The sequence below is a fragment of the Oncorhynchus tshawytscha genome, linkage group LG01 (assembly GCF_018296145.1).
Source record: "Oncorhynchus tshawytscha isolate Ot180627B linkage group LG01, Otsh_v2.0, whole genome shotgun sequence".
Classification (NCBI taxonomy): domain Eukaryota; kingdom Metazoa; phylum Chordata; class Actinopteri; order Salmoniformes; family Salmonidae; genus Oncorhynchus; species Oncorhynchus tshawytscha.
The window spans coordinates 34,071,001-34,089,788 of NC_056429.1; the positions used below are offsets into that span (position 1 = coordinate 34,071,001).

At 44.0% G+C, this 18,788-nt stretch overlaps 1 protein-coding gene across 4 annotated transcripts in view; it reads left to right on the forward strand.

Annotated features, from left to right (window-relative positions):
• Positions 1-18,788, forward strand: part of pbx1b (pre-B-cell leukemia homeobox 1b) — an 85,477-nt gene that overhangs the window by 61,393 nt on the left and 5,296 nt on the right. The window contains exons 3-9 of one of the 4 annotated variants that reach the window (XM_042320713.1): positions 9,356-9,603; positions 11,266-11,328; positions 13,201-13,391; positions 14,592-14,727; positions 15,906-16,065; positions 16,930-17,042; positions 17,499-17,588. In XM_042320713.1, coding sequence (XP_042176647.1) covers positions 9,356-9,603; positions 11,266-11,328; positions 13,201-13,391; positions 14,592-14,727; positions 15,906-16,065; positions 16,930-17,042; positions 17,499-17,588 — 1,001 coding nt within the window. The remainder of the gene's footprint in view (positions 1-9,355; positions 9,604-11,265; positions 11,329-13,200; positions 13,392-14,591; positions 14,728-15,905; positions 16,066-16,929; positions 17,043-17,498; positions 17,589-18,788) is intronic. The other 3 variants (XM_042320717.1, XM_042320714.1, XM_042320721.1) reach the window with 3 other exon arrangements.

Below are 18,788 nucleotides of genomic sequence, written 5' to 3' on the forward strand. Positions count from 1 at the left end.
ACTATTTAACTCATATTGTTATTAATTATAGGTCATATTTGATTGAAATCTTGAAACACTGGACAGTTACATTAAAAAGAGCTGAATCACTTGGATAAGGAACACAGGCAGGCAGACAGGCGGGCAGGCAGTGTCCTGGAAGAGAGCTAGTTATAGCTTAATCCCCCTTCCCCAAAGGCTTTGAACAGAATGGCACCTGAGGGGATGGCTACCGTTTTACGTTTCCTGTGCATCGGCAAGACAGAACAGCTACCTCCGGTAAGACGATGGGTGGTGGTCTGTGTCTATTTGTCAATAACAGCTGGTGCGGGTAATCTAATATTAAAGAAGTCTCAAGGTTTTGCTTGCCTGAGGTATAGTACCTAATGATAAACTGTAGACCACACTATATACCAAGATAGTTTTCATCTGTATTTATTGTAGCTGTCTTTTTTCCACCACAAACTGATGCTGGCACTAAGACCGAACTCAACGAGCTGTATAAGGCCATTTGCAAACAAGAAAATGCTTATCCAGAGGCGGCGCTCCTAGTGGCTGGGGACTTTGATGCAGGAAATCTTAAATTCGTTTTAACAAATTTCGACCAGCATGTCATGTGCAACCAGAGAAAAAGCAATTCTAGACCACCTTCACTCCACAAACGTGTACAAAGCTCTCCCTCGCCCCTCATTTCCTCATTTTGCAAATCTGACCATAATTCTGTCCTCCTCATTCCTGCTTACAAGCAAAAACTAAAGCAGGAAGAACCCGTGACTAGCTCAATACGGAAGTTCCTTTATTCCAGGCGGTGTCAGAGAAAGGCCCTAAAAATTGTCAAAGATTCCAGCCACCCAAGTTATAGACTATTCTCTCTTCTACTGCATGGCAAGCGGTACCAGATCACCAAGTCTAGGTCAAAAAGGCGCCTTAACAGCTTCTACCACAAGCCATAAGCCTGCTGAACAGTTAATCAAATGGCTACCCAGACAATTTACATTGACCCCCCCCCCTACCTCCTAGCCATCTTTTTTACTCTGCTGCTACTTGCTGTTATTATCTATGCACAGTCACTTTACCCCTACCTAAATGTACATCTAAATGTGAATGTATTACCTCGACTAAACTGCACCCCCACACATTGACTCGGGTACCGGTACACCCTGTATATAGCCTCGTTATTGTTATTATATTGGTTAAGGGCTTGTAAGTAAACATTTCACGGTAATGTTTACACCTGTTGTATTCGGCGCATGTGACAAATACAATTTGATTTGATATACTACCAAATATTGTCACTGCTGTCCAAACACTGACATACAGACACAAAGCTGGTATATTTTGGGAGGGTGGGAGACAGATCCTCTTATGGTGTTGTATTGTTTATGATATTCCCCCACTTTGTTTATGTTTTTCAATCAAACCAGCTTGCTACTGGTATTCCAGCTCCTGTGGAGGATATTCCTTTATTTTGTCATTTGCTACCGTGGTCTATAGAGTCAAGTGAATATTTCCCTTCCTATACTAGCTGGTTATAACCCGCCTCTGTCTGCATATGGTGTCTCCCACAGCCGATCCCCTCCTCTCCTCTTCTCCTCCTCTCTGACATGCTTCAGTCTCTCTCAGAGAGAGGAGTGAGATTTGTCCCTTGACCTTGTTCAATTGAGGCTCGCTCCAAACTCAGGGTTAAGCTGAAATGATCTACCGCTCGGTTCTTGCAGTTCAATTCATATTTCAACATCCAATGATGTTCCCCTCAAAGAAAGCCACGAGCCTAGCCTGTAGCTGGGTGATTGGTAAATGGAAAATACAGGGAGATGGAGAGAATGTTACACTTCCTGAGAGAGGGAGAGAGAGAGAGAGAGAGAGAGAGAGAGAGAGAGAGAGATCTCCAAATAGAGGTGTAAATCATCACCATGCCTAATATTCCCAGTTTATCCTCAAAGAATACGGCTGTTTCCTGAGCGGTTTCTTGGAAAGGAAATAAATATTCTCCTATTAACGACCAGACAGTCAGAAATTCAGCTATCCAAAAGCCATGTGCCCCCAGGATTTTTATTTTATTTAATATAGATTTGATTTGTAAAAGGCCAGAGTTGAATTAATGTCATGGTCTCCCATTGGTTTAGTTTGAATTTATTTTCAGTGGTTGACATTTTTCCTGGATGCCTGGACTGTGTGTTTGCAGTGACGACGAAACTGACCAATGGTTGTCATCAGTCTGTCCTTTGTTGCTCAATCCATTGACCCTCCACTGCGAACAGTATGCATCCATCCACACTGATGCCTGCCTGCTCACTGTCTATATAGGCAAGCAAAGAGACTACCTGCCAAGAGGGAGTCGATTAGGCCTAAACAATGCCCTCACTGTTTTCAAAGACACCTTTCTATCTCTCCAGAAAGAGAGCGAGAGAGATGCTGGGGGGTATCAATAAACGTATCAGCCTGCTATGGCACAATAATATACAGTATTGTGCAGGAATAAAGTTTGGCTTCGCGCCTATACCTAGTGGGAATAACATGGCAGGGACACCTGGGGAGTTGAAGAATAAGGCATTACGCACACACACACACACACACACACACACACACACACACACACACACACACACACACACACACACACACACACACACACACACCAAGCCATCAATGAAAGGGAAAGGGAGTCCATTAGAGACTTATGGCAAACGTGATGTTCTCTGGTGAGGGGAGAGGAGGAGGAGGAGACGGGAGGAGGAGGGAGGGGAGACAGGAGGAGGAGGAAGGGAGATGGGAGAAGGGGGAGATAGGAGGGGAAGGAGTTAAGATCCCACACGGATAATTGTTTATCCCTGGGAGAACCCTCAATGTTTGTCTGAGGGTGGCTAAGTAAGTTCAGCAGCACTATTGGACAGGGAGAGCAGAGCAGAGCAGACCTGGGTTCAAACGCTATTTGAAGTCTGTGAAATACTTCAAGTGTTTGCTTTAGCCTGCCTGGAGTGCCAGATGGGCAGAGTTTTGTGTCTATTCTATTGGTCCATTGCGACAGGCAAGCTCAATCAAGCCCAGCTAAAGTATTTGAAATAATTTCAAATAGTGTTTGAACCCAGGTCTGGAGCAGCACAGCACAAACCCAAGGCTGGGAAACATTAGGATGAATCAATTAGCCTGCCATTAGCCACTAAAGTGGCCCTCAATGACTCGTGTAATTATGACCCACAGCAAAGACCGTTTTACTGAGGCACATTGTTCCCCCCTTTCTTTCTTTTCTTTATTTATTGTATTTGTTTAAGATAATCCGTTCCGTGGTTTTAATTATGTGCATTAGGTTCAGGGCGGAATAAATCAATCATAATTTGCCTCCATCAGGGCAGAATCGCCTCCAGACCAGGCAGAGGCAGCCAGACACACTACAGGTCCCAGATCCCTGGTTCAGCCGACTGTTCCTATGGGGTTCCTGTCTGAAGAAACCAAATTTTTACATATCAAACCATATATTTTACATATCAATTATATTATACTATATACATACCTACATAATATACTCCAATATCCTTGGAGGCAAACACACACTGCAGCAGTTTCTTTGGTTCTGTCTCTCATACGACCTGACAATGCTCCTTTGGGGTCTCGTCTGTCTCATACGACCTGATATTTCTCCTCTGGGGGTCCTGTCTGTCTCTCATAAGACCTGATAATTCTCCTCTGGGGGTCCCATCTGTGTAAACCAAATGCCCAAATAACTCCAGGGTGAAACCAGGATACAGGGAGGATGAAGGGATTGAACAGTGACAGTTTCTTGTAGCTATTGTATTGCTCAGAAAATAATTCTGTCTTTGCATCACATGTATGAAAACGCAGGGAAACGCTGGGAATGTTCAGATTATGCTAACTAAATGATAGTATTATTCATGTCCCTAGCCTATAGCCTTCCACAAATAACGACTTTCTACTAACTACAGTATCACATAAATCTTTCATTTTTTCCTGGCGCATTTTGTTGCTGAACTTTGTTCTTAGTTCACTAGTTATATGTGGATAAAATATTTTCCTTCTCTGTTTTTCTCTACGAGGAAGATCTTATAATCTCTGACCTGCAGTAGAACGGTCGCTCTCTTATAAGACTGATGGGGGGAGGTACTTCAGGCCAAGTAAAATAAACACTTTGTGAATGTTAAAGACTTACTCCAGCTATTTTGTTCCTTTTATTTTTTCCTTTTCCAAGACTTTGGCAGACGAGAATCAAATCATTGCCTGAATGCAGGAGGGGTTTTTGGGAGCATCCCAAATGGCGCCCTAGTCCCTATCTAGTACCCAACTTTTGCACTACAAAAGTACCGCATTGTAAAGGGAATAGACAGCCATTTGGGACATACCCTTTATGTTCCGTTTTCATTTGACAGTCTAGACATTTTATAACTTTGGGAAGAAATCTGAGAGACTCCGTTTTCAGCTGCAAACAGCTGTGAAGAGGAGAAGAGCATCCTCCCTAGCTTTTGTGTGCTCTTTGAGTCCCAGAATTCTGTTAACTGTGCGACTTAGTTGGAAGTCTTTATCCCTGCCCTTTAACCAATGGACAGGAAAGATCGTGTAAACTTGCAGTAAACAATAGACTTGGTTTAGTCATCCAGGTTTACTCAAAGTCCAAAATGTAGTTTAACTTGCATACAGTACCAGTAAATATTTAATTCCCACTAATCTAGAAATGTATTCCTGTGGTATTATCCTATGAGGAATTAAAGGTGATAGCAATATTCTTCAACAAATTTTAACACAGGGTTATACTACTTTCAAATCAAAGTTTATTGGTCGGGCACACAGATTTGCAGATGTAATCGCAGATGCAGCGAAGTGCTTGTGTTTCTAGCTCCAACATTACAGTGTAAGACCTAGCAATAAAATAACAATACACACATAATATAGTATGAGCCACGACTAGGGTACAATATATAGTAAGTCCTATTAAGGGTCCCAATATGTCTGGCAAATACCAAACACTGCATTTCACATTTAAGAACCTCATACCAACAGTTAAACACGGTGGTGGTGGTGTGATAGTTTGGGGATGCTTTGCCGCCTCATGACCTGGATGACTTGCCTAAATAGAAGGAACCATGAATTCTGCTCTGTATCAGATAATTCTACAGGAGAATGTCAGGCCATCTGTCTGTGAGCTGAAGCACAGCTGGGTCATGCAGCAAGACGATGATCAAAAAACACACAATCAAGTCGACATGAAAAGTTTTGGAATGGCCTCGTCAAAGTCCAGACCTAATCCAAATGTAGATGTTTTTGCGAACTTGAAACGAGCAGTTCATGCTTGAAAACCCACAAATGGCATTGAGTTAAAGCAGCTCTGCATGGAATAGTGGGCCAAAATTCCTCCACGGCGACGTGAGTGAAGCATTTCGTTGGAGTCTTTGCAACTAAAGGTGACACAATCAGTTATTGAGTGAAAGGGGGGCAATGCATTTTTCACACACAGGGGCATTGGGTGTTGCAGGACTGTTGCGTTACTTGTTCACTCATGTTCCCTTGATCTAATACTAGGTTTTGGTTGAAGATCTGATAGCATTTAGTATCAAAAATGTGCAAAAGTAAAGATAATTAGACAGGGGACAAATACATTTTCACAGCACTGTGATATGTTGTACTGTTTAGAAATGAAAGCACTTTATGTCTCTAGAAACATATTCTATTCACATTTACAATAAAAGTGACTCCAAAACATCACAATACATTATTTACCATTAATTTCTATTGGACACGACATAATCCGAAACACATCCAAAACAAACTGCAAATGCATCCAACAAGTTTGTAGAGTCGTAGTGGCTGTAAAAGACAAGTGCAGCGTCCAAAATGGTACCATATTCCCTATATAGTGCACTGTTTTTGACCAGGGCAAGGAGTACACGAAATAGGGAATAGGGTGTCATTCCAGACACACACACCCAGGGGGATTCCCCTCTCTCCACCTTATCCCCACCTTTTCAGTGTGATGAAGGACATTCTCTAATGACCCAGGGGAGAGCAGCGGGGGTAGCCTCCCTCTGGCTGTACAGCCGGCCCCTTTCTCATCCCGCTAAACCCCCACCCAGCCCAGACACCCCCACCCTAACCACCCCACCCCAGCCATCCCTTCCTATGGCTGGGGCAGCGATTTAATCTGGGTTTAATGCTACAAACTACTCCCATTGTTTCTGGATTAATGAAGTATTCCCTGCCTGTTCCATTTTGTTCAGAGACAATGAGACATGTGAGGAGGGTTAATGTTTTAAATAGCAATTCTCAAACATTGGCCTTAAAGTCAGTACGTCATACAGTGCCTTCGGAAAGTATTCAGACTCCTTGACTTTTTCCACATGTTGTTACATTACAGCCTAATTTTAAAATGGATAAAAATAAATAAAAAAGATCATTCTCAGCCATCTAATACACAATACTTCATAAGGAAAAAGCGAAAACAGGTTTTTAGAAATGTTTGCAAATGTATAATTTAAGATACCTTATTTACATAAGTATTCAGACCCTTTGCTATGAGACTCGAAATTAAGCTCAGGTGCATCCTATTTCCATTGATCATCCTTGAGATGTTTCTACAACTTGATTGGAGTCCATCTGTGGTAAATGACATTTATTGTACATGATTTGGAAAGGCACACACCTGTCTATAGAAGGTCCTGCAGTTGACAGTGAATGTCAGAGCAAAAACCAAGCCATGAGGTTGAAGGAATTGTCCATAGATCTCAGACATAGGATTGTGTCAAGGCACAGATCTGGGGAAGGGCACCAAAACATTTCTGCAGCATTGAAGGTCCCCAAGAACACAGTGGCCTCCATAATTCTTCAATGGAAGAAGTTTGGAACCACCAAGACTCTTCCTAGAGCTGGCCACCCTGCCAAACTGAGCAATCGGGGAGAAGGGCCTTGGTCAGGGAGGTGACCAAGAACCTGATGGTCACTGACAGAGCTATAGAGTTCCTCTGTGGAGATGGGAGAATCTTCTAGAAGGACTACCATCTCTGCAGCACTCCACTAATCAGGCCTCTATGGTAGAGTGGCCAGATGGAAGCCACTCCTCAGTAAAAGGCACATGACAGCTCACTTGGAGTTTGCCAAAAGGGACCTGAAGACTCTCAGACCACAAGATTCTCTGGTCTGATGAAACCAAGATTGAACTCTTTGGCCTGAATGCGAAGCGTCACATCTGGAGGAAACCTGGCACCATCCCTACATTGAAGCATGCTGGTGGCAGCATCATGCTGTGGGGATGTTTTTCAGATGCAGGGACTGGGGGACTAGTTAGGATCGAGGGAAAGATGAATGGAACCAAGTACAGAGATCCTTGATGAAAACCTGCACGAGAGCGCTCAGACTGGGGTCGAAGGTTCACCTTCCAACAGGACAACGACCCTAAGCACACAGCCAAGACCATGCAGGAGTGGCTTTGGGACAAGTCTCTGAATGTCATTGAGTGGCCCAGCCAGACCCCGGACTTGAACCCGATCAAACATCTCTGGAGAGACCTGAAAATAGCTGTGCAGTGACGCTCCCCATCCAACCTGACAGAGCTTGAGAGAAACTGCAGAGAAGAATGGAAGAAACTCCCCAAATACAGGTGTGCCAAGCTTGTAGCGTCATACCCAAGAAAACTCTATGCTGTAATCGCTGCCAAAGGTCCTTCAACAAAGTACTGAGTAAAGGGTCTGAATCCTTATGTAAATGTGAGTTGATTTTATTTTATAAATTAGCAATCATTTCTAAAAACTTTTTTTTTTTTTTTGTCATTAATGGGTATTGTGTGTAGATTGATGAGGGAAAAAAACGATTTAATCAATTTTAGAATAAGGCTGTAACGTAACAAAATGTGGAAAAAGTCAAGGGGTCTGAACACTTTCTGAAGGCACCGTATATAGATGCTGCATATTTTACATTTGAAATTAATTAACTAGGCAAGACAGTTAAGAACAAATTATTATTTACAATGACGGCCTACCCCGGCCAAACCCGAGCTTCGCCCTATGGGACTCCCAATCACGGCAGGATGTGATGCAGCCTGGATAAGTGGCTGTAGCCTTTAAAGTAATGACATGGTGTATGCTACATTTGATGCGCTTGCCTTCCCTGCTATCAGTGTGAATTCATAGACAGTGGGAGAAGGTGTTTGTAGTTGGAATGGATAGATCTGTGAGTGTGTGTTATTTCAGAAAGTGGAAGGTCGGCCTTGTCTACCCTAATGAACAGCGAGGGAGACCTCTAGAGGCAGGAAAGGGAACAGCATGAATACCTTCGCTCTGCCACTCCACACGCACTGCCAAGTCCAGTGCTTGGCCTCACAATGTGCACTATCGCTCAATGACAGACTTCAGTTGTCGCCCAGATCCTTACGCTTTAAGAACCAGCAATGTTAGGGCATTGTATGAATAGTAAACAAGCACCACGGTAAGAGCATCAATCAGTGTTTTTTCTGTGTGAATGCATGGAGGTCACATTTACACACTGAACTGGTAATCAGTGAAGTACAAAACCACCATTATCCACAGTTCAATGTGTCCCAATACTGATATAAGGCACCTAAGACACCAGTGATGTCACCGAGGTGATGTCCCCACATGGCACCCTAATCCTTGTATAGTGCACTACTTTTGACAAAACCCCTGTGGGCCCTAGACGAAAGCAGTGCACTATAAAGTGAATAGGGTGCCATTTGGGATGCCATAACTGAGTCCTCAGAGACGGTGCCTCATTCATTATCAGAGCGTAAACCCCATTTATAGTATTTGTTTATTTATTCCTCCAATATCACAAATTGCTTTATGACATATGTATTGAATACCAAGCAGTCCTGGCCAATGCTCTGCTAGTTATTATTGAAGTTGCATTTTAAGTTAATGAAATTATATAAATTGAGTTTTGTTATAGTGTAGTCTTGCCAGAGTCTAGCGCCGTAGCCTTTATTCTGGCACGGAGATGAACCATAAAGAGGAAGGTGATTTATCAACTGGATGAACCCTGTCCTGACAGGGATGTCCTACTGCCAGCTACACTACACTATGTACTTCTACTGCCATTTACACTACACACTGTACTCGAGTAGTCTCAGTCTGAGCCTGCTGGCTTTTACAGTCCACATGGATGCACCACCAAGCGTTACCGGAGTGAAAAGAAAACAATTCTGCCACGACGTTGCTCTCCAGACCAAAGGAGGAGGATGTGTCAGGCATGGTGTGTGTGTTCTGTGTGTCAGGCGTGGAGTCAGGCAGGGCGTGGAGTGCTGCCTACAGCCGACAGCTTGTTATGCTGTCACAGCGCTGTGTGTGAGTGACCTATGGTGTCACGACGCTGTGATTGGTGACCTGTGTGACTGACCTCTGACCCTTCCTGTCGTTTGCAGTGCTGAGTATCCGTGGCGCTCAGGAGGAGGAGCCTCCAGATGCCCAGCTCATGCGATTGGACAACATGTTGCTGGCGGAGGGCGTGTCTGGACCTGAGAAAGGGGGCGGTTCTGCAGCGGCTGCGGCTGCAGCTGCAGCCTCAGGGGGCGGGGCAGGATCGGATAACTCAGCGGAACACTCGGACTACAGAGCCAAGCTCTCTCAGATCAGACAGATCTACCACACAGAGCTGGAGAAATACGAACAGGTAAGGATGGACAGGATACACTCACCCCTCAGAGAACTACTGTCTTAGGTGTCTTTTACCATAATCACATACTCTAACCCTGTAACCCAAACGCACCAGCTCCACCCATCACCATTCCCATCACAGTGATTATTTGTTAACCTATGACTACCTGAAGAATGATGAGTGAGAAAGTTACAGACGCACAAATATCATACCACCAAGACATGTTAAACCTCGCAGAATTTGGAGGAGAATTACAATAACAGGGGAGGTCAGCATTTTCGGGGGGTATGATGTTTGTGCCCCTGTAACTTTCTCACTCATCATTATTCACGATTTATTCAGAATTGATCTGTAATCATGGTAGCATCCACGTTCATGTAGAAGTGTTTAGAAACATGTTATATTCTTATTTACAATAAAAGGGACTCCAAAATGACACAATACATTATTTACCATTTCATTTCTATTGGGCTCAAAATAATCTGAAACAAACAAGACAAACAACAAAAGCATCCAACAAATGTGTAGAGTCACAAGCTTGATGTAATCATGGTGCGCTAGGAATATGGGACCAAATAGTTTGACTACTTTAATACACATATAAGTGCATTTGTCCCAATACTTTTGGTCCTCTAAAATGGGGGGGGGGGGCTTATGTACGGTTCACCCGATATGGATGAAAATACCCTCAAATTAAAGCTGACAGTCTGGTTTTGAAATTATACAATGGGCTAAGAGGTTAAAGTGCAAAGTGCTGGAATACAGAGCCAAAAACTAAAATGAAGTGTCACTGTCCCAATAGTTTTGGAGCTCACTGTATATCCCATTTAGCAGATGTTTTTATCCAAAGCGACTGTATGCATACATTTCACATATGGGTGGTCCCGGGAATCAAACCCACAATCCTGGCATGCAAGCATCATGCTCTACCAACTGAGCCATACATCTTTTTATATTTACATCCCAATTTAAGGAGACTTTCTACATTTATGGCATCCATCTAAAGATGTGACAGATTTTCTCTCATCTCCATTGCATCCCTATGTAATGTGCAGTTTCCTTCTCTTCTCCTCCATGTCATTATCTACCATGCCAATAAATCAGAGTGGATTTTACTGCATAACGTTGTCTACTTCCTAACCAATATACACACAGTCAAATGTTAAGGCCCTGACTGGCTGGAATGAATGCATGCCCTGTTTGATGAAATGCAAATGTATTTTCCGTATAGTCCCAGACACTGCTTACATTTATATAAAAAAAAGCAAAGTCAGTGTTGTGATGTTAATCTAGTCTAGAGACAGGGTTTAGTGTTGTGATGTTAGTCTAGTCTGTAAACAGGATTCAGTGTTGTGATGTTAGTCTAGTCTGTAGACAGGGTTGCCATCCTGAAACACACACACAGTGGAGTAGGGTAAAGTTGCCTCTAGACGCTGATCTTGGATCGGTTTTGCATTGTCCCCGCTAATGGTTAAGTTTAGGATTGGAGAAGGGGATGCTGATCCTAGATCTGTACCTAGGGGAAACTTCACCCCGGAGCCACATACAATAGGCAGGACTGTAGCAGTCGGAAGTAGTGTGGAAAACAGTCCTGCGACTATGCCACCATTACATGCTGACAATGTGCTATATAATTATATATAATATGTAATATATCTGTAATATACTGTATTTAAGATGGTATCCCAGTGCGGATGGAGGGGGGACAGTTACACAGGGAGTCATGGCAACGGAAACAAGGTACTCCTCCACTGCAGACCACTGCCCAACCATACACTATATAGAGAGATAATGTATTTTATAGTCATAATATCATTAGTTAATAACATTATTTTATTTGGTTAGGTTGTTTACCAAATAGACACCCTTCGGGAGGTGTTGAATCAAATACATTTTTCCACATCTGACTAGTTTTTATAAAGCTGGGTTAGTAACTAAATCTATTTGCGAATCCAATGTGAACCTTGGCTCCAGTCATTTTATTTACAACCCAGAGCTTTCTAAACCCAGCATTTTATACCACGCTTCCCTCCCTTACAATCTCAGTGATAGGGAACAGACCTACACTGTCAGGATCAGGATTAGGAACTGGATGGCAACCCAGTCTTTTAAAGCCGTAGTGTTGCTTACGGAGAAAAGAAATACTATAACTCACTTATCACCACAATTTATTTGTGGTTTAACAGGGTTTTTTTTTTCTTTATTATTTTTCTATATATTTATTTATTTCTATACGTTTATTTGTAATCGATGCTATGTCTGCTTGCTTTAGATGCTTCCAGTAGCATCATAATCAGTACATTGCACTATACCATGTTTGCATGTATTTTGTTTCAGACAAGGCCCACATACACATTATCCAGGATATAAATTTCTGTGTGTGTGTGTGTGTGTGTGTGTGTGTGTGTGTGTGTGTGTGTGTGTGTGTGTGTGTGTGTGTGTTGTGTGTGTGTGTGTGTGTGTGTGTGTGTGTGTGTGTGTGTGTGTGTGTGTGTGTGTGTGTGTGTGTGTGTGTTGTTATGATGACATTATGTCTATAGTCTATCTGGGGCTGTGCCAGATGGCTTCACTGGCATCCCCATGCATCACTGTATGACACCAAACGCATGACTACTCTGCACCTTACCTCTCAAATCATCACCACCAATTCACTGTCATTTACATTCGTTGTACAGACATTTTTGTATTGTTGTACTTTGTCTTGTTACTGTCTGTCTTCATTCACATCCTTCTGCTTTGATAACTATTGCTTTCATGTCAATAAGGGCCCTTTGAGATGAGTGTGAATATGACAGACATATTGTAGAGCGATGGAGAGAGAGAGAGAGAGAGAGAGAAAGTGAGGGGGAGAATTAGAAGGAGAAAGAGAAGAATTAAGACACGACAGAGAAAGAAAGGGAGAGGGAGAACAAGAAAGAGTTCTAGAAAAAGAGAAAAAGACAGGGAGTGAGACAGAGGGAGAGAGACAGAGGCTGTAATATCATGTCAGGTTCACGCCTAGTGCCACACAGGAGGGTGAGTGTATCATCATGGCATGTTAATCTCTCAACCCGCTCAGCTGCGACTCGACTGCGGTAAGAAGAGAAGGTTTGCTGCTCGTCAGCAGGGACTAGCAGCTGTCATTTCTCCATGTCTCCTTTCTGAAAAACGACACTTACAGTTGCCATTGCCACTTCTGTTTAATATGAAAAATATCACCACTTATATTCCCCCTTGACTTCACAACATGGAAGCATTCCTATGAACTACATACATTAAACACCTCTTAATTTGCATCACATTTTTCCTTTCTGTCTTTGTGCATGACCTTGACTGATGTAGAATATACCATACAGTATATTTTTGCACTGTATACAAACACTGCATTAATCCAATGCTAGAGGACACCACCCAGCCCGTCAATGGCCATATAGTATATCACCATCATCATGGTGAGGCTGCTATGAAAACTCTCACCAACAACATTTCTTTTGACAGTCTAGATAGAAGAAACTGATGTCACTCGGGACAAGAGTGTCTGCTAAATGACTCAAATGTAAATGTAACAAACCAGATTGCTCTATCTATCTGATCACCTCTCTCTCTCTCTCTGTCTGTTTCCCCCCTCTGCAGGCTTGTAACGAGTTCACCACCCATGTGATGAACCTGCTGAGGGAGCAGAGTCGCACGCGGCCCATCTCTCCCAAGGAGATCGAGCGCATGGTGGGGATCATCCACCGCAAGTTCAGCTCCATCCAGATGCAGCTCAAACAGAGCACCTGCGAGGCCGTCATGATCCTGCGCTCCCGCTTCCTCGACGCCAGGTGTGTGTCTGTGTGTGTGTGTGCCTACAGCTGCGCAAATGACCGTGTGCAAAGTGACTGTGCCACTGCAATGTTTTTGTTGACTCGCACAGCCAGCTACAGTATTTCCATACCTGTAACTGCATTATTCACATCAGGTGCTTTTACAGTCACGTTGACAGCGTGTTATTCTACAGTTTACCACCACTCTATACAACATCATCACAACTGATCTTCCGAAATCAACCAAAGTTTTGAGCCTACCTACGGCACATCTATTGGTGCCATTTGAACCAGCACATACAGCCTTGCTTCTTGGCCGCTGACAATTATCTCCTCTCTCCAGGCTCCATAACGCTAAATATTTCCCTTTTTTAATATAATCCCTTGTTCCTTTTGATGCATGTTTTGGATTTGCATACATTTCTCCGAGGATAAATCTCACTCTGAGTCGGAGTCGGAAGCATAACATTTAAATTAGGCTTGGGCTCTTCTTACAAAGCTCCCCCCACCTATTCTTCTGCAAATGATTGTGGCTGTGGTGCAGGGAGGGAGACAGGGGAAGAAGGGAAGGGCTTTCAGTTAGAGAGTGAGTGAGAGAGAGAGAGAGAGAGAGAGAGAGAGGGGGGCACTGCCTCCCTACCAGTCTCAGCTTTACTGATGAATCTGCAGCCTGCCCTAGCACCATGCTGTGCACATTTACATATTCTCAAGCAGGCTTTTGGAGTGCGGGACGAAGATTTCAGCACAAATCTCTTTCACCAGTCAATCGAAGCGATGCATGGAGGCAAGCATTTTACAGGGTTCCCGACCTAGCTTATCTAAAGCCCTCTCATGAGATGTGGCACATGCAGACATAACCTGATAGAGGGTGGAGATGGAGAAAGAGGAAGAGATGGAGGGGTCAGTGAACTGAACTAGCATCAGCGCGTGCTTACGGCACGTTTTCTAGCCTTTAATAAGGAAGGCCAGTGTTCTGTTGTTTGTCAGGATTTGCAGGCGTTGTTCATTTCTATTAGTGAACCTCCGCAAAGAAAACATATTTCGTACCAGTTTGGGCAGCTGTATTGAAATGGGGTGGTAGTTGTGTTGTTACTGTATGAGGTGCCCCAGTTTTGCCTGTATTACCACAAGTGGCTTTGACACATTTCCTCTCATTTCCTATTTTACATGGTGTTTATTCCGGTCCTAACTAACCAATTTCTATCATTCTCCTTGTAGACGGAAAAGACGGAACTTCAACAAACAGGCGACAGAGATCCTGAATGAGTACTTCTACTCGCACCTGTCTAACCCCTACCCTAGTGAAGAGGCCAAGGAGGAGCTGGCCAAGAAGTGCTCCATCACAGTTTCACAGGTACAGTACAGTGCCACCTGTCTTCTGGAAGGCCACAGTACACGTAGAACAGGACTAGAGGCAGTAGTGGATAATGTGGAAGGCCATTATAATCATTTTCACAATTTCACAGTATTATTCCAACCTCATTGTGTGGAAATATACATACAAAACTGGAAAATCTGTTTTTTGACTGCGCCGAGCTTTTAAGTTATGAGCATTACATTATTTTCTTAATTCATAGGCTACATCACAGGGACTAAATTGATAGTGTAATATGATGATTGATAATGTAGTTAAGAATGCACCAACAATACCAAGGTAAACAGCTGTCATGTTATGTGTTTCTCGTCCATCATCTCCTCAAACGGTTTCATTAAGTTTATGCAAAATTATTTTGAGGATGCATCTGGGCGTTGTTTGATGATAACAACGTGCTTCAGGGTCTGAATGATTAGTTGAGCATCTGTCTGTGCCCCAAATGGCACCCTTTTCCTTATGTAGTCCACTATTTTTGACCAGAGCCCTTTTTGACCATGTCCCATAGAGAATAGAGTTCCATTTGGGACTCGACCTCTGTGTTCCTGGGTCTATGATAAAATAATATGTTTACCTACCTTCTCTCTGCATTCGTTCAAACTCAGCAACCGGATTGATTAAGTTTTTTATTTAAATGTTATTTATCATTAGCGCTACCTGGCTTATCCTGGTAGCTTCATCGGGGAGTCCATTAGCTGTAATGGGTGTTAGATCGTGGATGTTGACTGATTGGTGCTAGCGTGAGCTCTGATGATAGCTGCAGTCATACTGACATAATGAGACTGTTACTGGCAATCATTCCCTTCTGCCACTAATGTGGATTCACAGTACTGGTCTACGTAGCGAGTGGTAGTACTCACTACTACCTCAAAGGGCTCTGTTCCAAACAGCACCATATTCCCTATATACTGCACTACCTTTGACCAGGGCCCATTGGGCTCTGGTTAAAAGTAGTGCACTATAAAGGGTATAGGATGCCATTTGGGACTCAGGCAAAGTCTTTCTTCAGTGTCGGAATAGGATATGCCAGACAGTGGAGGGCCATGCATGCAGAGCTCATTCGGATTCTGATTTCACACATTTTCTCAGTAAAGTGGGAAATGCATTTGTGTAACATTAATATTGGGTAAGCATTTACAAGTTGCACGTTGTTTGTACAGGTTTCCAACTGGTTCGGAAATAAAAGAATCAGATACAAGAAAAACATTGGAAAGTTCCAGGAAGAAGCCAACATGTACGCTGCCAAAACTGCTGTGAACGCGACCAACGTATCCTCACACGGGAGCCAGGCTAACTCGCCCTCCACTCCAAATTCTGCAGGTGAGACTAAAGAATAATACCAATGGGTTATTTGGAAGGCTCTGAATGCACTCTATATCAGTCAAGGGCATTTTTCTATGCTCAAGTCAAAAGAACAAAAGGGAAAATGACTTTGTCCAAGAGTAGGATACCAGGACCCCATGTCAAGTCTCCCAATACTTTCTTCGCTGTTGTCTTCTTTTCAATTAACACACCTTTTATTGTACTTTATCTCAAGATAGAACAGTTACATTTTGTGGTACCAATTGAATTTACTGAATTCATTGATCTTGTTGATCCATGAATTACAGTTTTACAGAAACACATAACATATCAGTCATGATACTTTGACTGTAGAGACATACTGCTATTCTACTTTCATGTTGACAAATAGTCACAACAACAACACATCTGACGACTGTACTCGACTCACCGTTCCCTCAGCTTTATGCTGCCACTCTCTAACCTGTCTGCTCGCTCTGGCCCTAGCCCTAACACTAGCACTACTTCTAACTTTTTCTCTCGCAGGGGTGGGCATCTCCAGTCCTCGAGGGCCCAGATTGGTGTCACACTTTTCCTCCATCCCTAGCAAACACAGCTGATTTAATCAAATTCCATTCTAAACTGAAGCTCATGATTGGGTGATTATTGGAGTCAGGTGTGTTAGCTGGGGCTAGGGGCAAAACTGGGACACCAAGCAGGCCCTTGAGGACTGGAATTGCCCACCCCTGTGTCCAGCGCTAACTGCATTTGTTTGCCTGCTGACACTTTGCATGGTGCTTCTCCGGGTCTAACCCTGGACGGGGCCAAGTGGCTGAATCCTGCTCTGCTTGCTCCTCTTTCTCGCTGCTCTGTGATTCCAGTGCTCCCTCTCTCCTCTTCCAGGTTCTGCTGGATCTTTTAACATGTCAAACTCCGGCGACTTGTTCATGAGCGTGCAGTCTCTCAATGGGGACTCGTACCAAGGGGCTCAGGTGGGAGCCAACGTGCAGTCACAGGTAGGGCCCTATAACTAAGCAGTGCAGAAGATACTACTATAGGAACAGATCCACCTCCCTAAGAAAAGGCCTTGTAATCTATCCTAAACGCACTACAGGCATCTCAGTACTCCCCCAGTGTCTACATAACTATGGGCTCCTAATAGCGCCACACCATAGGGTTTTCAAGGTATCGTCTTCCACCATACTAAAACATTACAGCGAGTGTAAGGATGAAAATAATTCAGTGCTCTCTGCAGCTCTCACTAATTTCATCCTTTCGACAGTCTTCTAAACACTTAATGACATGTTTTGGTTATCTTTCTTCATATTGTCCATGGCTGGATGTATTTCCTGTGTGTTTTCTCTGCCTGTACTGTGTATCACGCTCCTTCTTGTCTTTGTCTTACAGTGTTAGTCTTGTTTATCTTCTGTGCTCTGACCTTGCTTTGTCTGTGTTCCGCTGTTGTGTTTCAGGTGGATACCCTTCGCCATGTTATCAGTCAGACAGGCGGATACAGTGAGGGCCTCACAGCCAGCCAGATGTACAGTCCGCAGGGCATCAATGTAAGGAGAAAAAAAAACACACGTTTTTTCCCGCTTTCTTTTCCCCCTACCAATTATTTCAAAGCCATAGGGCTCAGAATGCCACTTAGTAGGACTTGTCTCAGCTCCACCACAGTCACCTAGTTGATTGCTTCTGTATCGGTCACGCCACGGGCAGAACGCCAGAACGGCGTGGGGCCGGCCACACACACACACGGAGCGGCCGCCTGAGCCTGTCACGTCCAATCAGCTCTCCCTTAGCACCTGCAGCCAATCGCGGCCGTGCAGGAATGGCACAAACAGGTGACACATCCTTTGACGCGTGGATCGGTCGCCCCCTAACGCCCTCACCGACCACCTGATCCTAATCATCACTGCGGATCCAGAGGCCCCGTTAAAACCCTATCAGAACAACCCCAGAGTAGAGTCACACTAAAAATAAAACTAGCCAAACTGCTAGCCCCTCGACAGAGCACTGAGGGGCATAACATGGGGGCGTATTTCCACCATGTTATATTTTTTTCTTCTTTTTTAGAGGATGGGGGGGGTTGGATTTGGGGGAAGTGTGTGTGTGTTTTGGGTGAGGGCAGAGGAGAGGAGGGGAGGGAGGGGGAGGTTAGCTGGCGGCTGCAAACAGCAGGGAAATTCACAGCGACAAGCCGTGTCGTAAAAGGGAAAATCAATAAGACAGACACAAGGAGAGCGGAGTGTGGACTTGGGACAGCAATCCAAGCGCATTGCTCAGATCATGCTCCCGCCACACTAATGGCCCTGACAGCGAGCCGCGGCAGTGTGGGTCGGTGAGAGCTACGACGAGAGAGAGAGAGGACGGTCACAGGCACACATAGCCACGCGGCTAGGCTTCTGGCTTCCTCTCCCGTCGTGCCTCAATGGCCATATGATAATGAGATGAAATGCCTCCTGTAAAACAAAAGTGGGGTATGCAGTGTGTATTCAAATCCCCCCTCCTTTCCTGGCTTGCTCTCCACTCTACGCTCATCTCCCTCCCACAGAACAGGCTGTGATAACCCTGCGAGAGTACTACTGACGTGTTCAAGCCCTGTTCTCAGACAACACCCTGACCTTATGGATAGTCGTTATCCTTGGACCCCGTACCACGTCCTAAAATGCCACAATATAATTTTTTTTCCCCACACACTTTAATAGCTTTTAAAGAACCTTCTTACTGCGTAATACGAGAAGGATATCGTGTTATCTGAT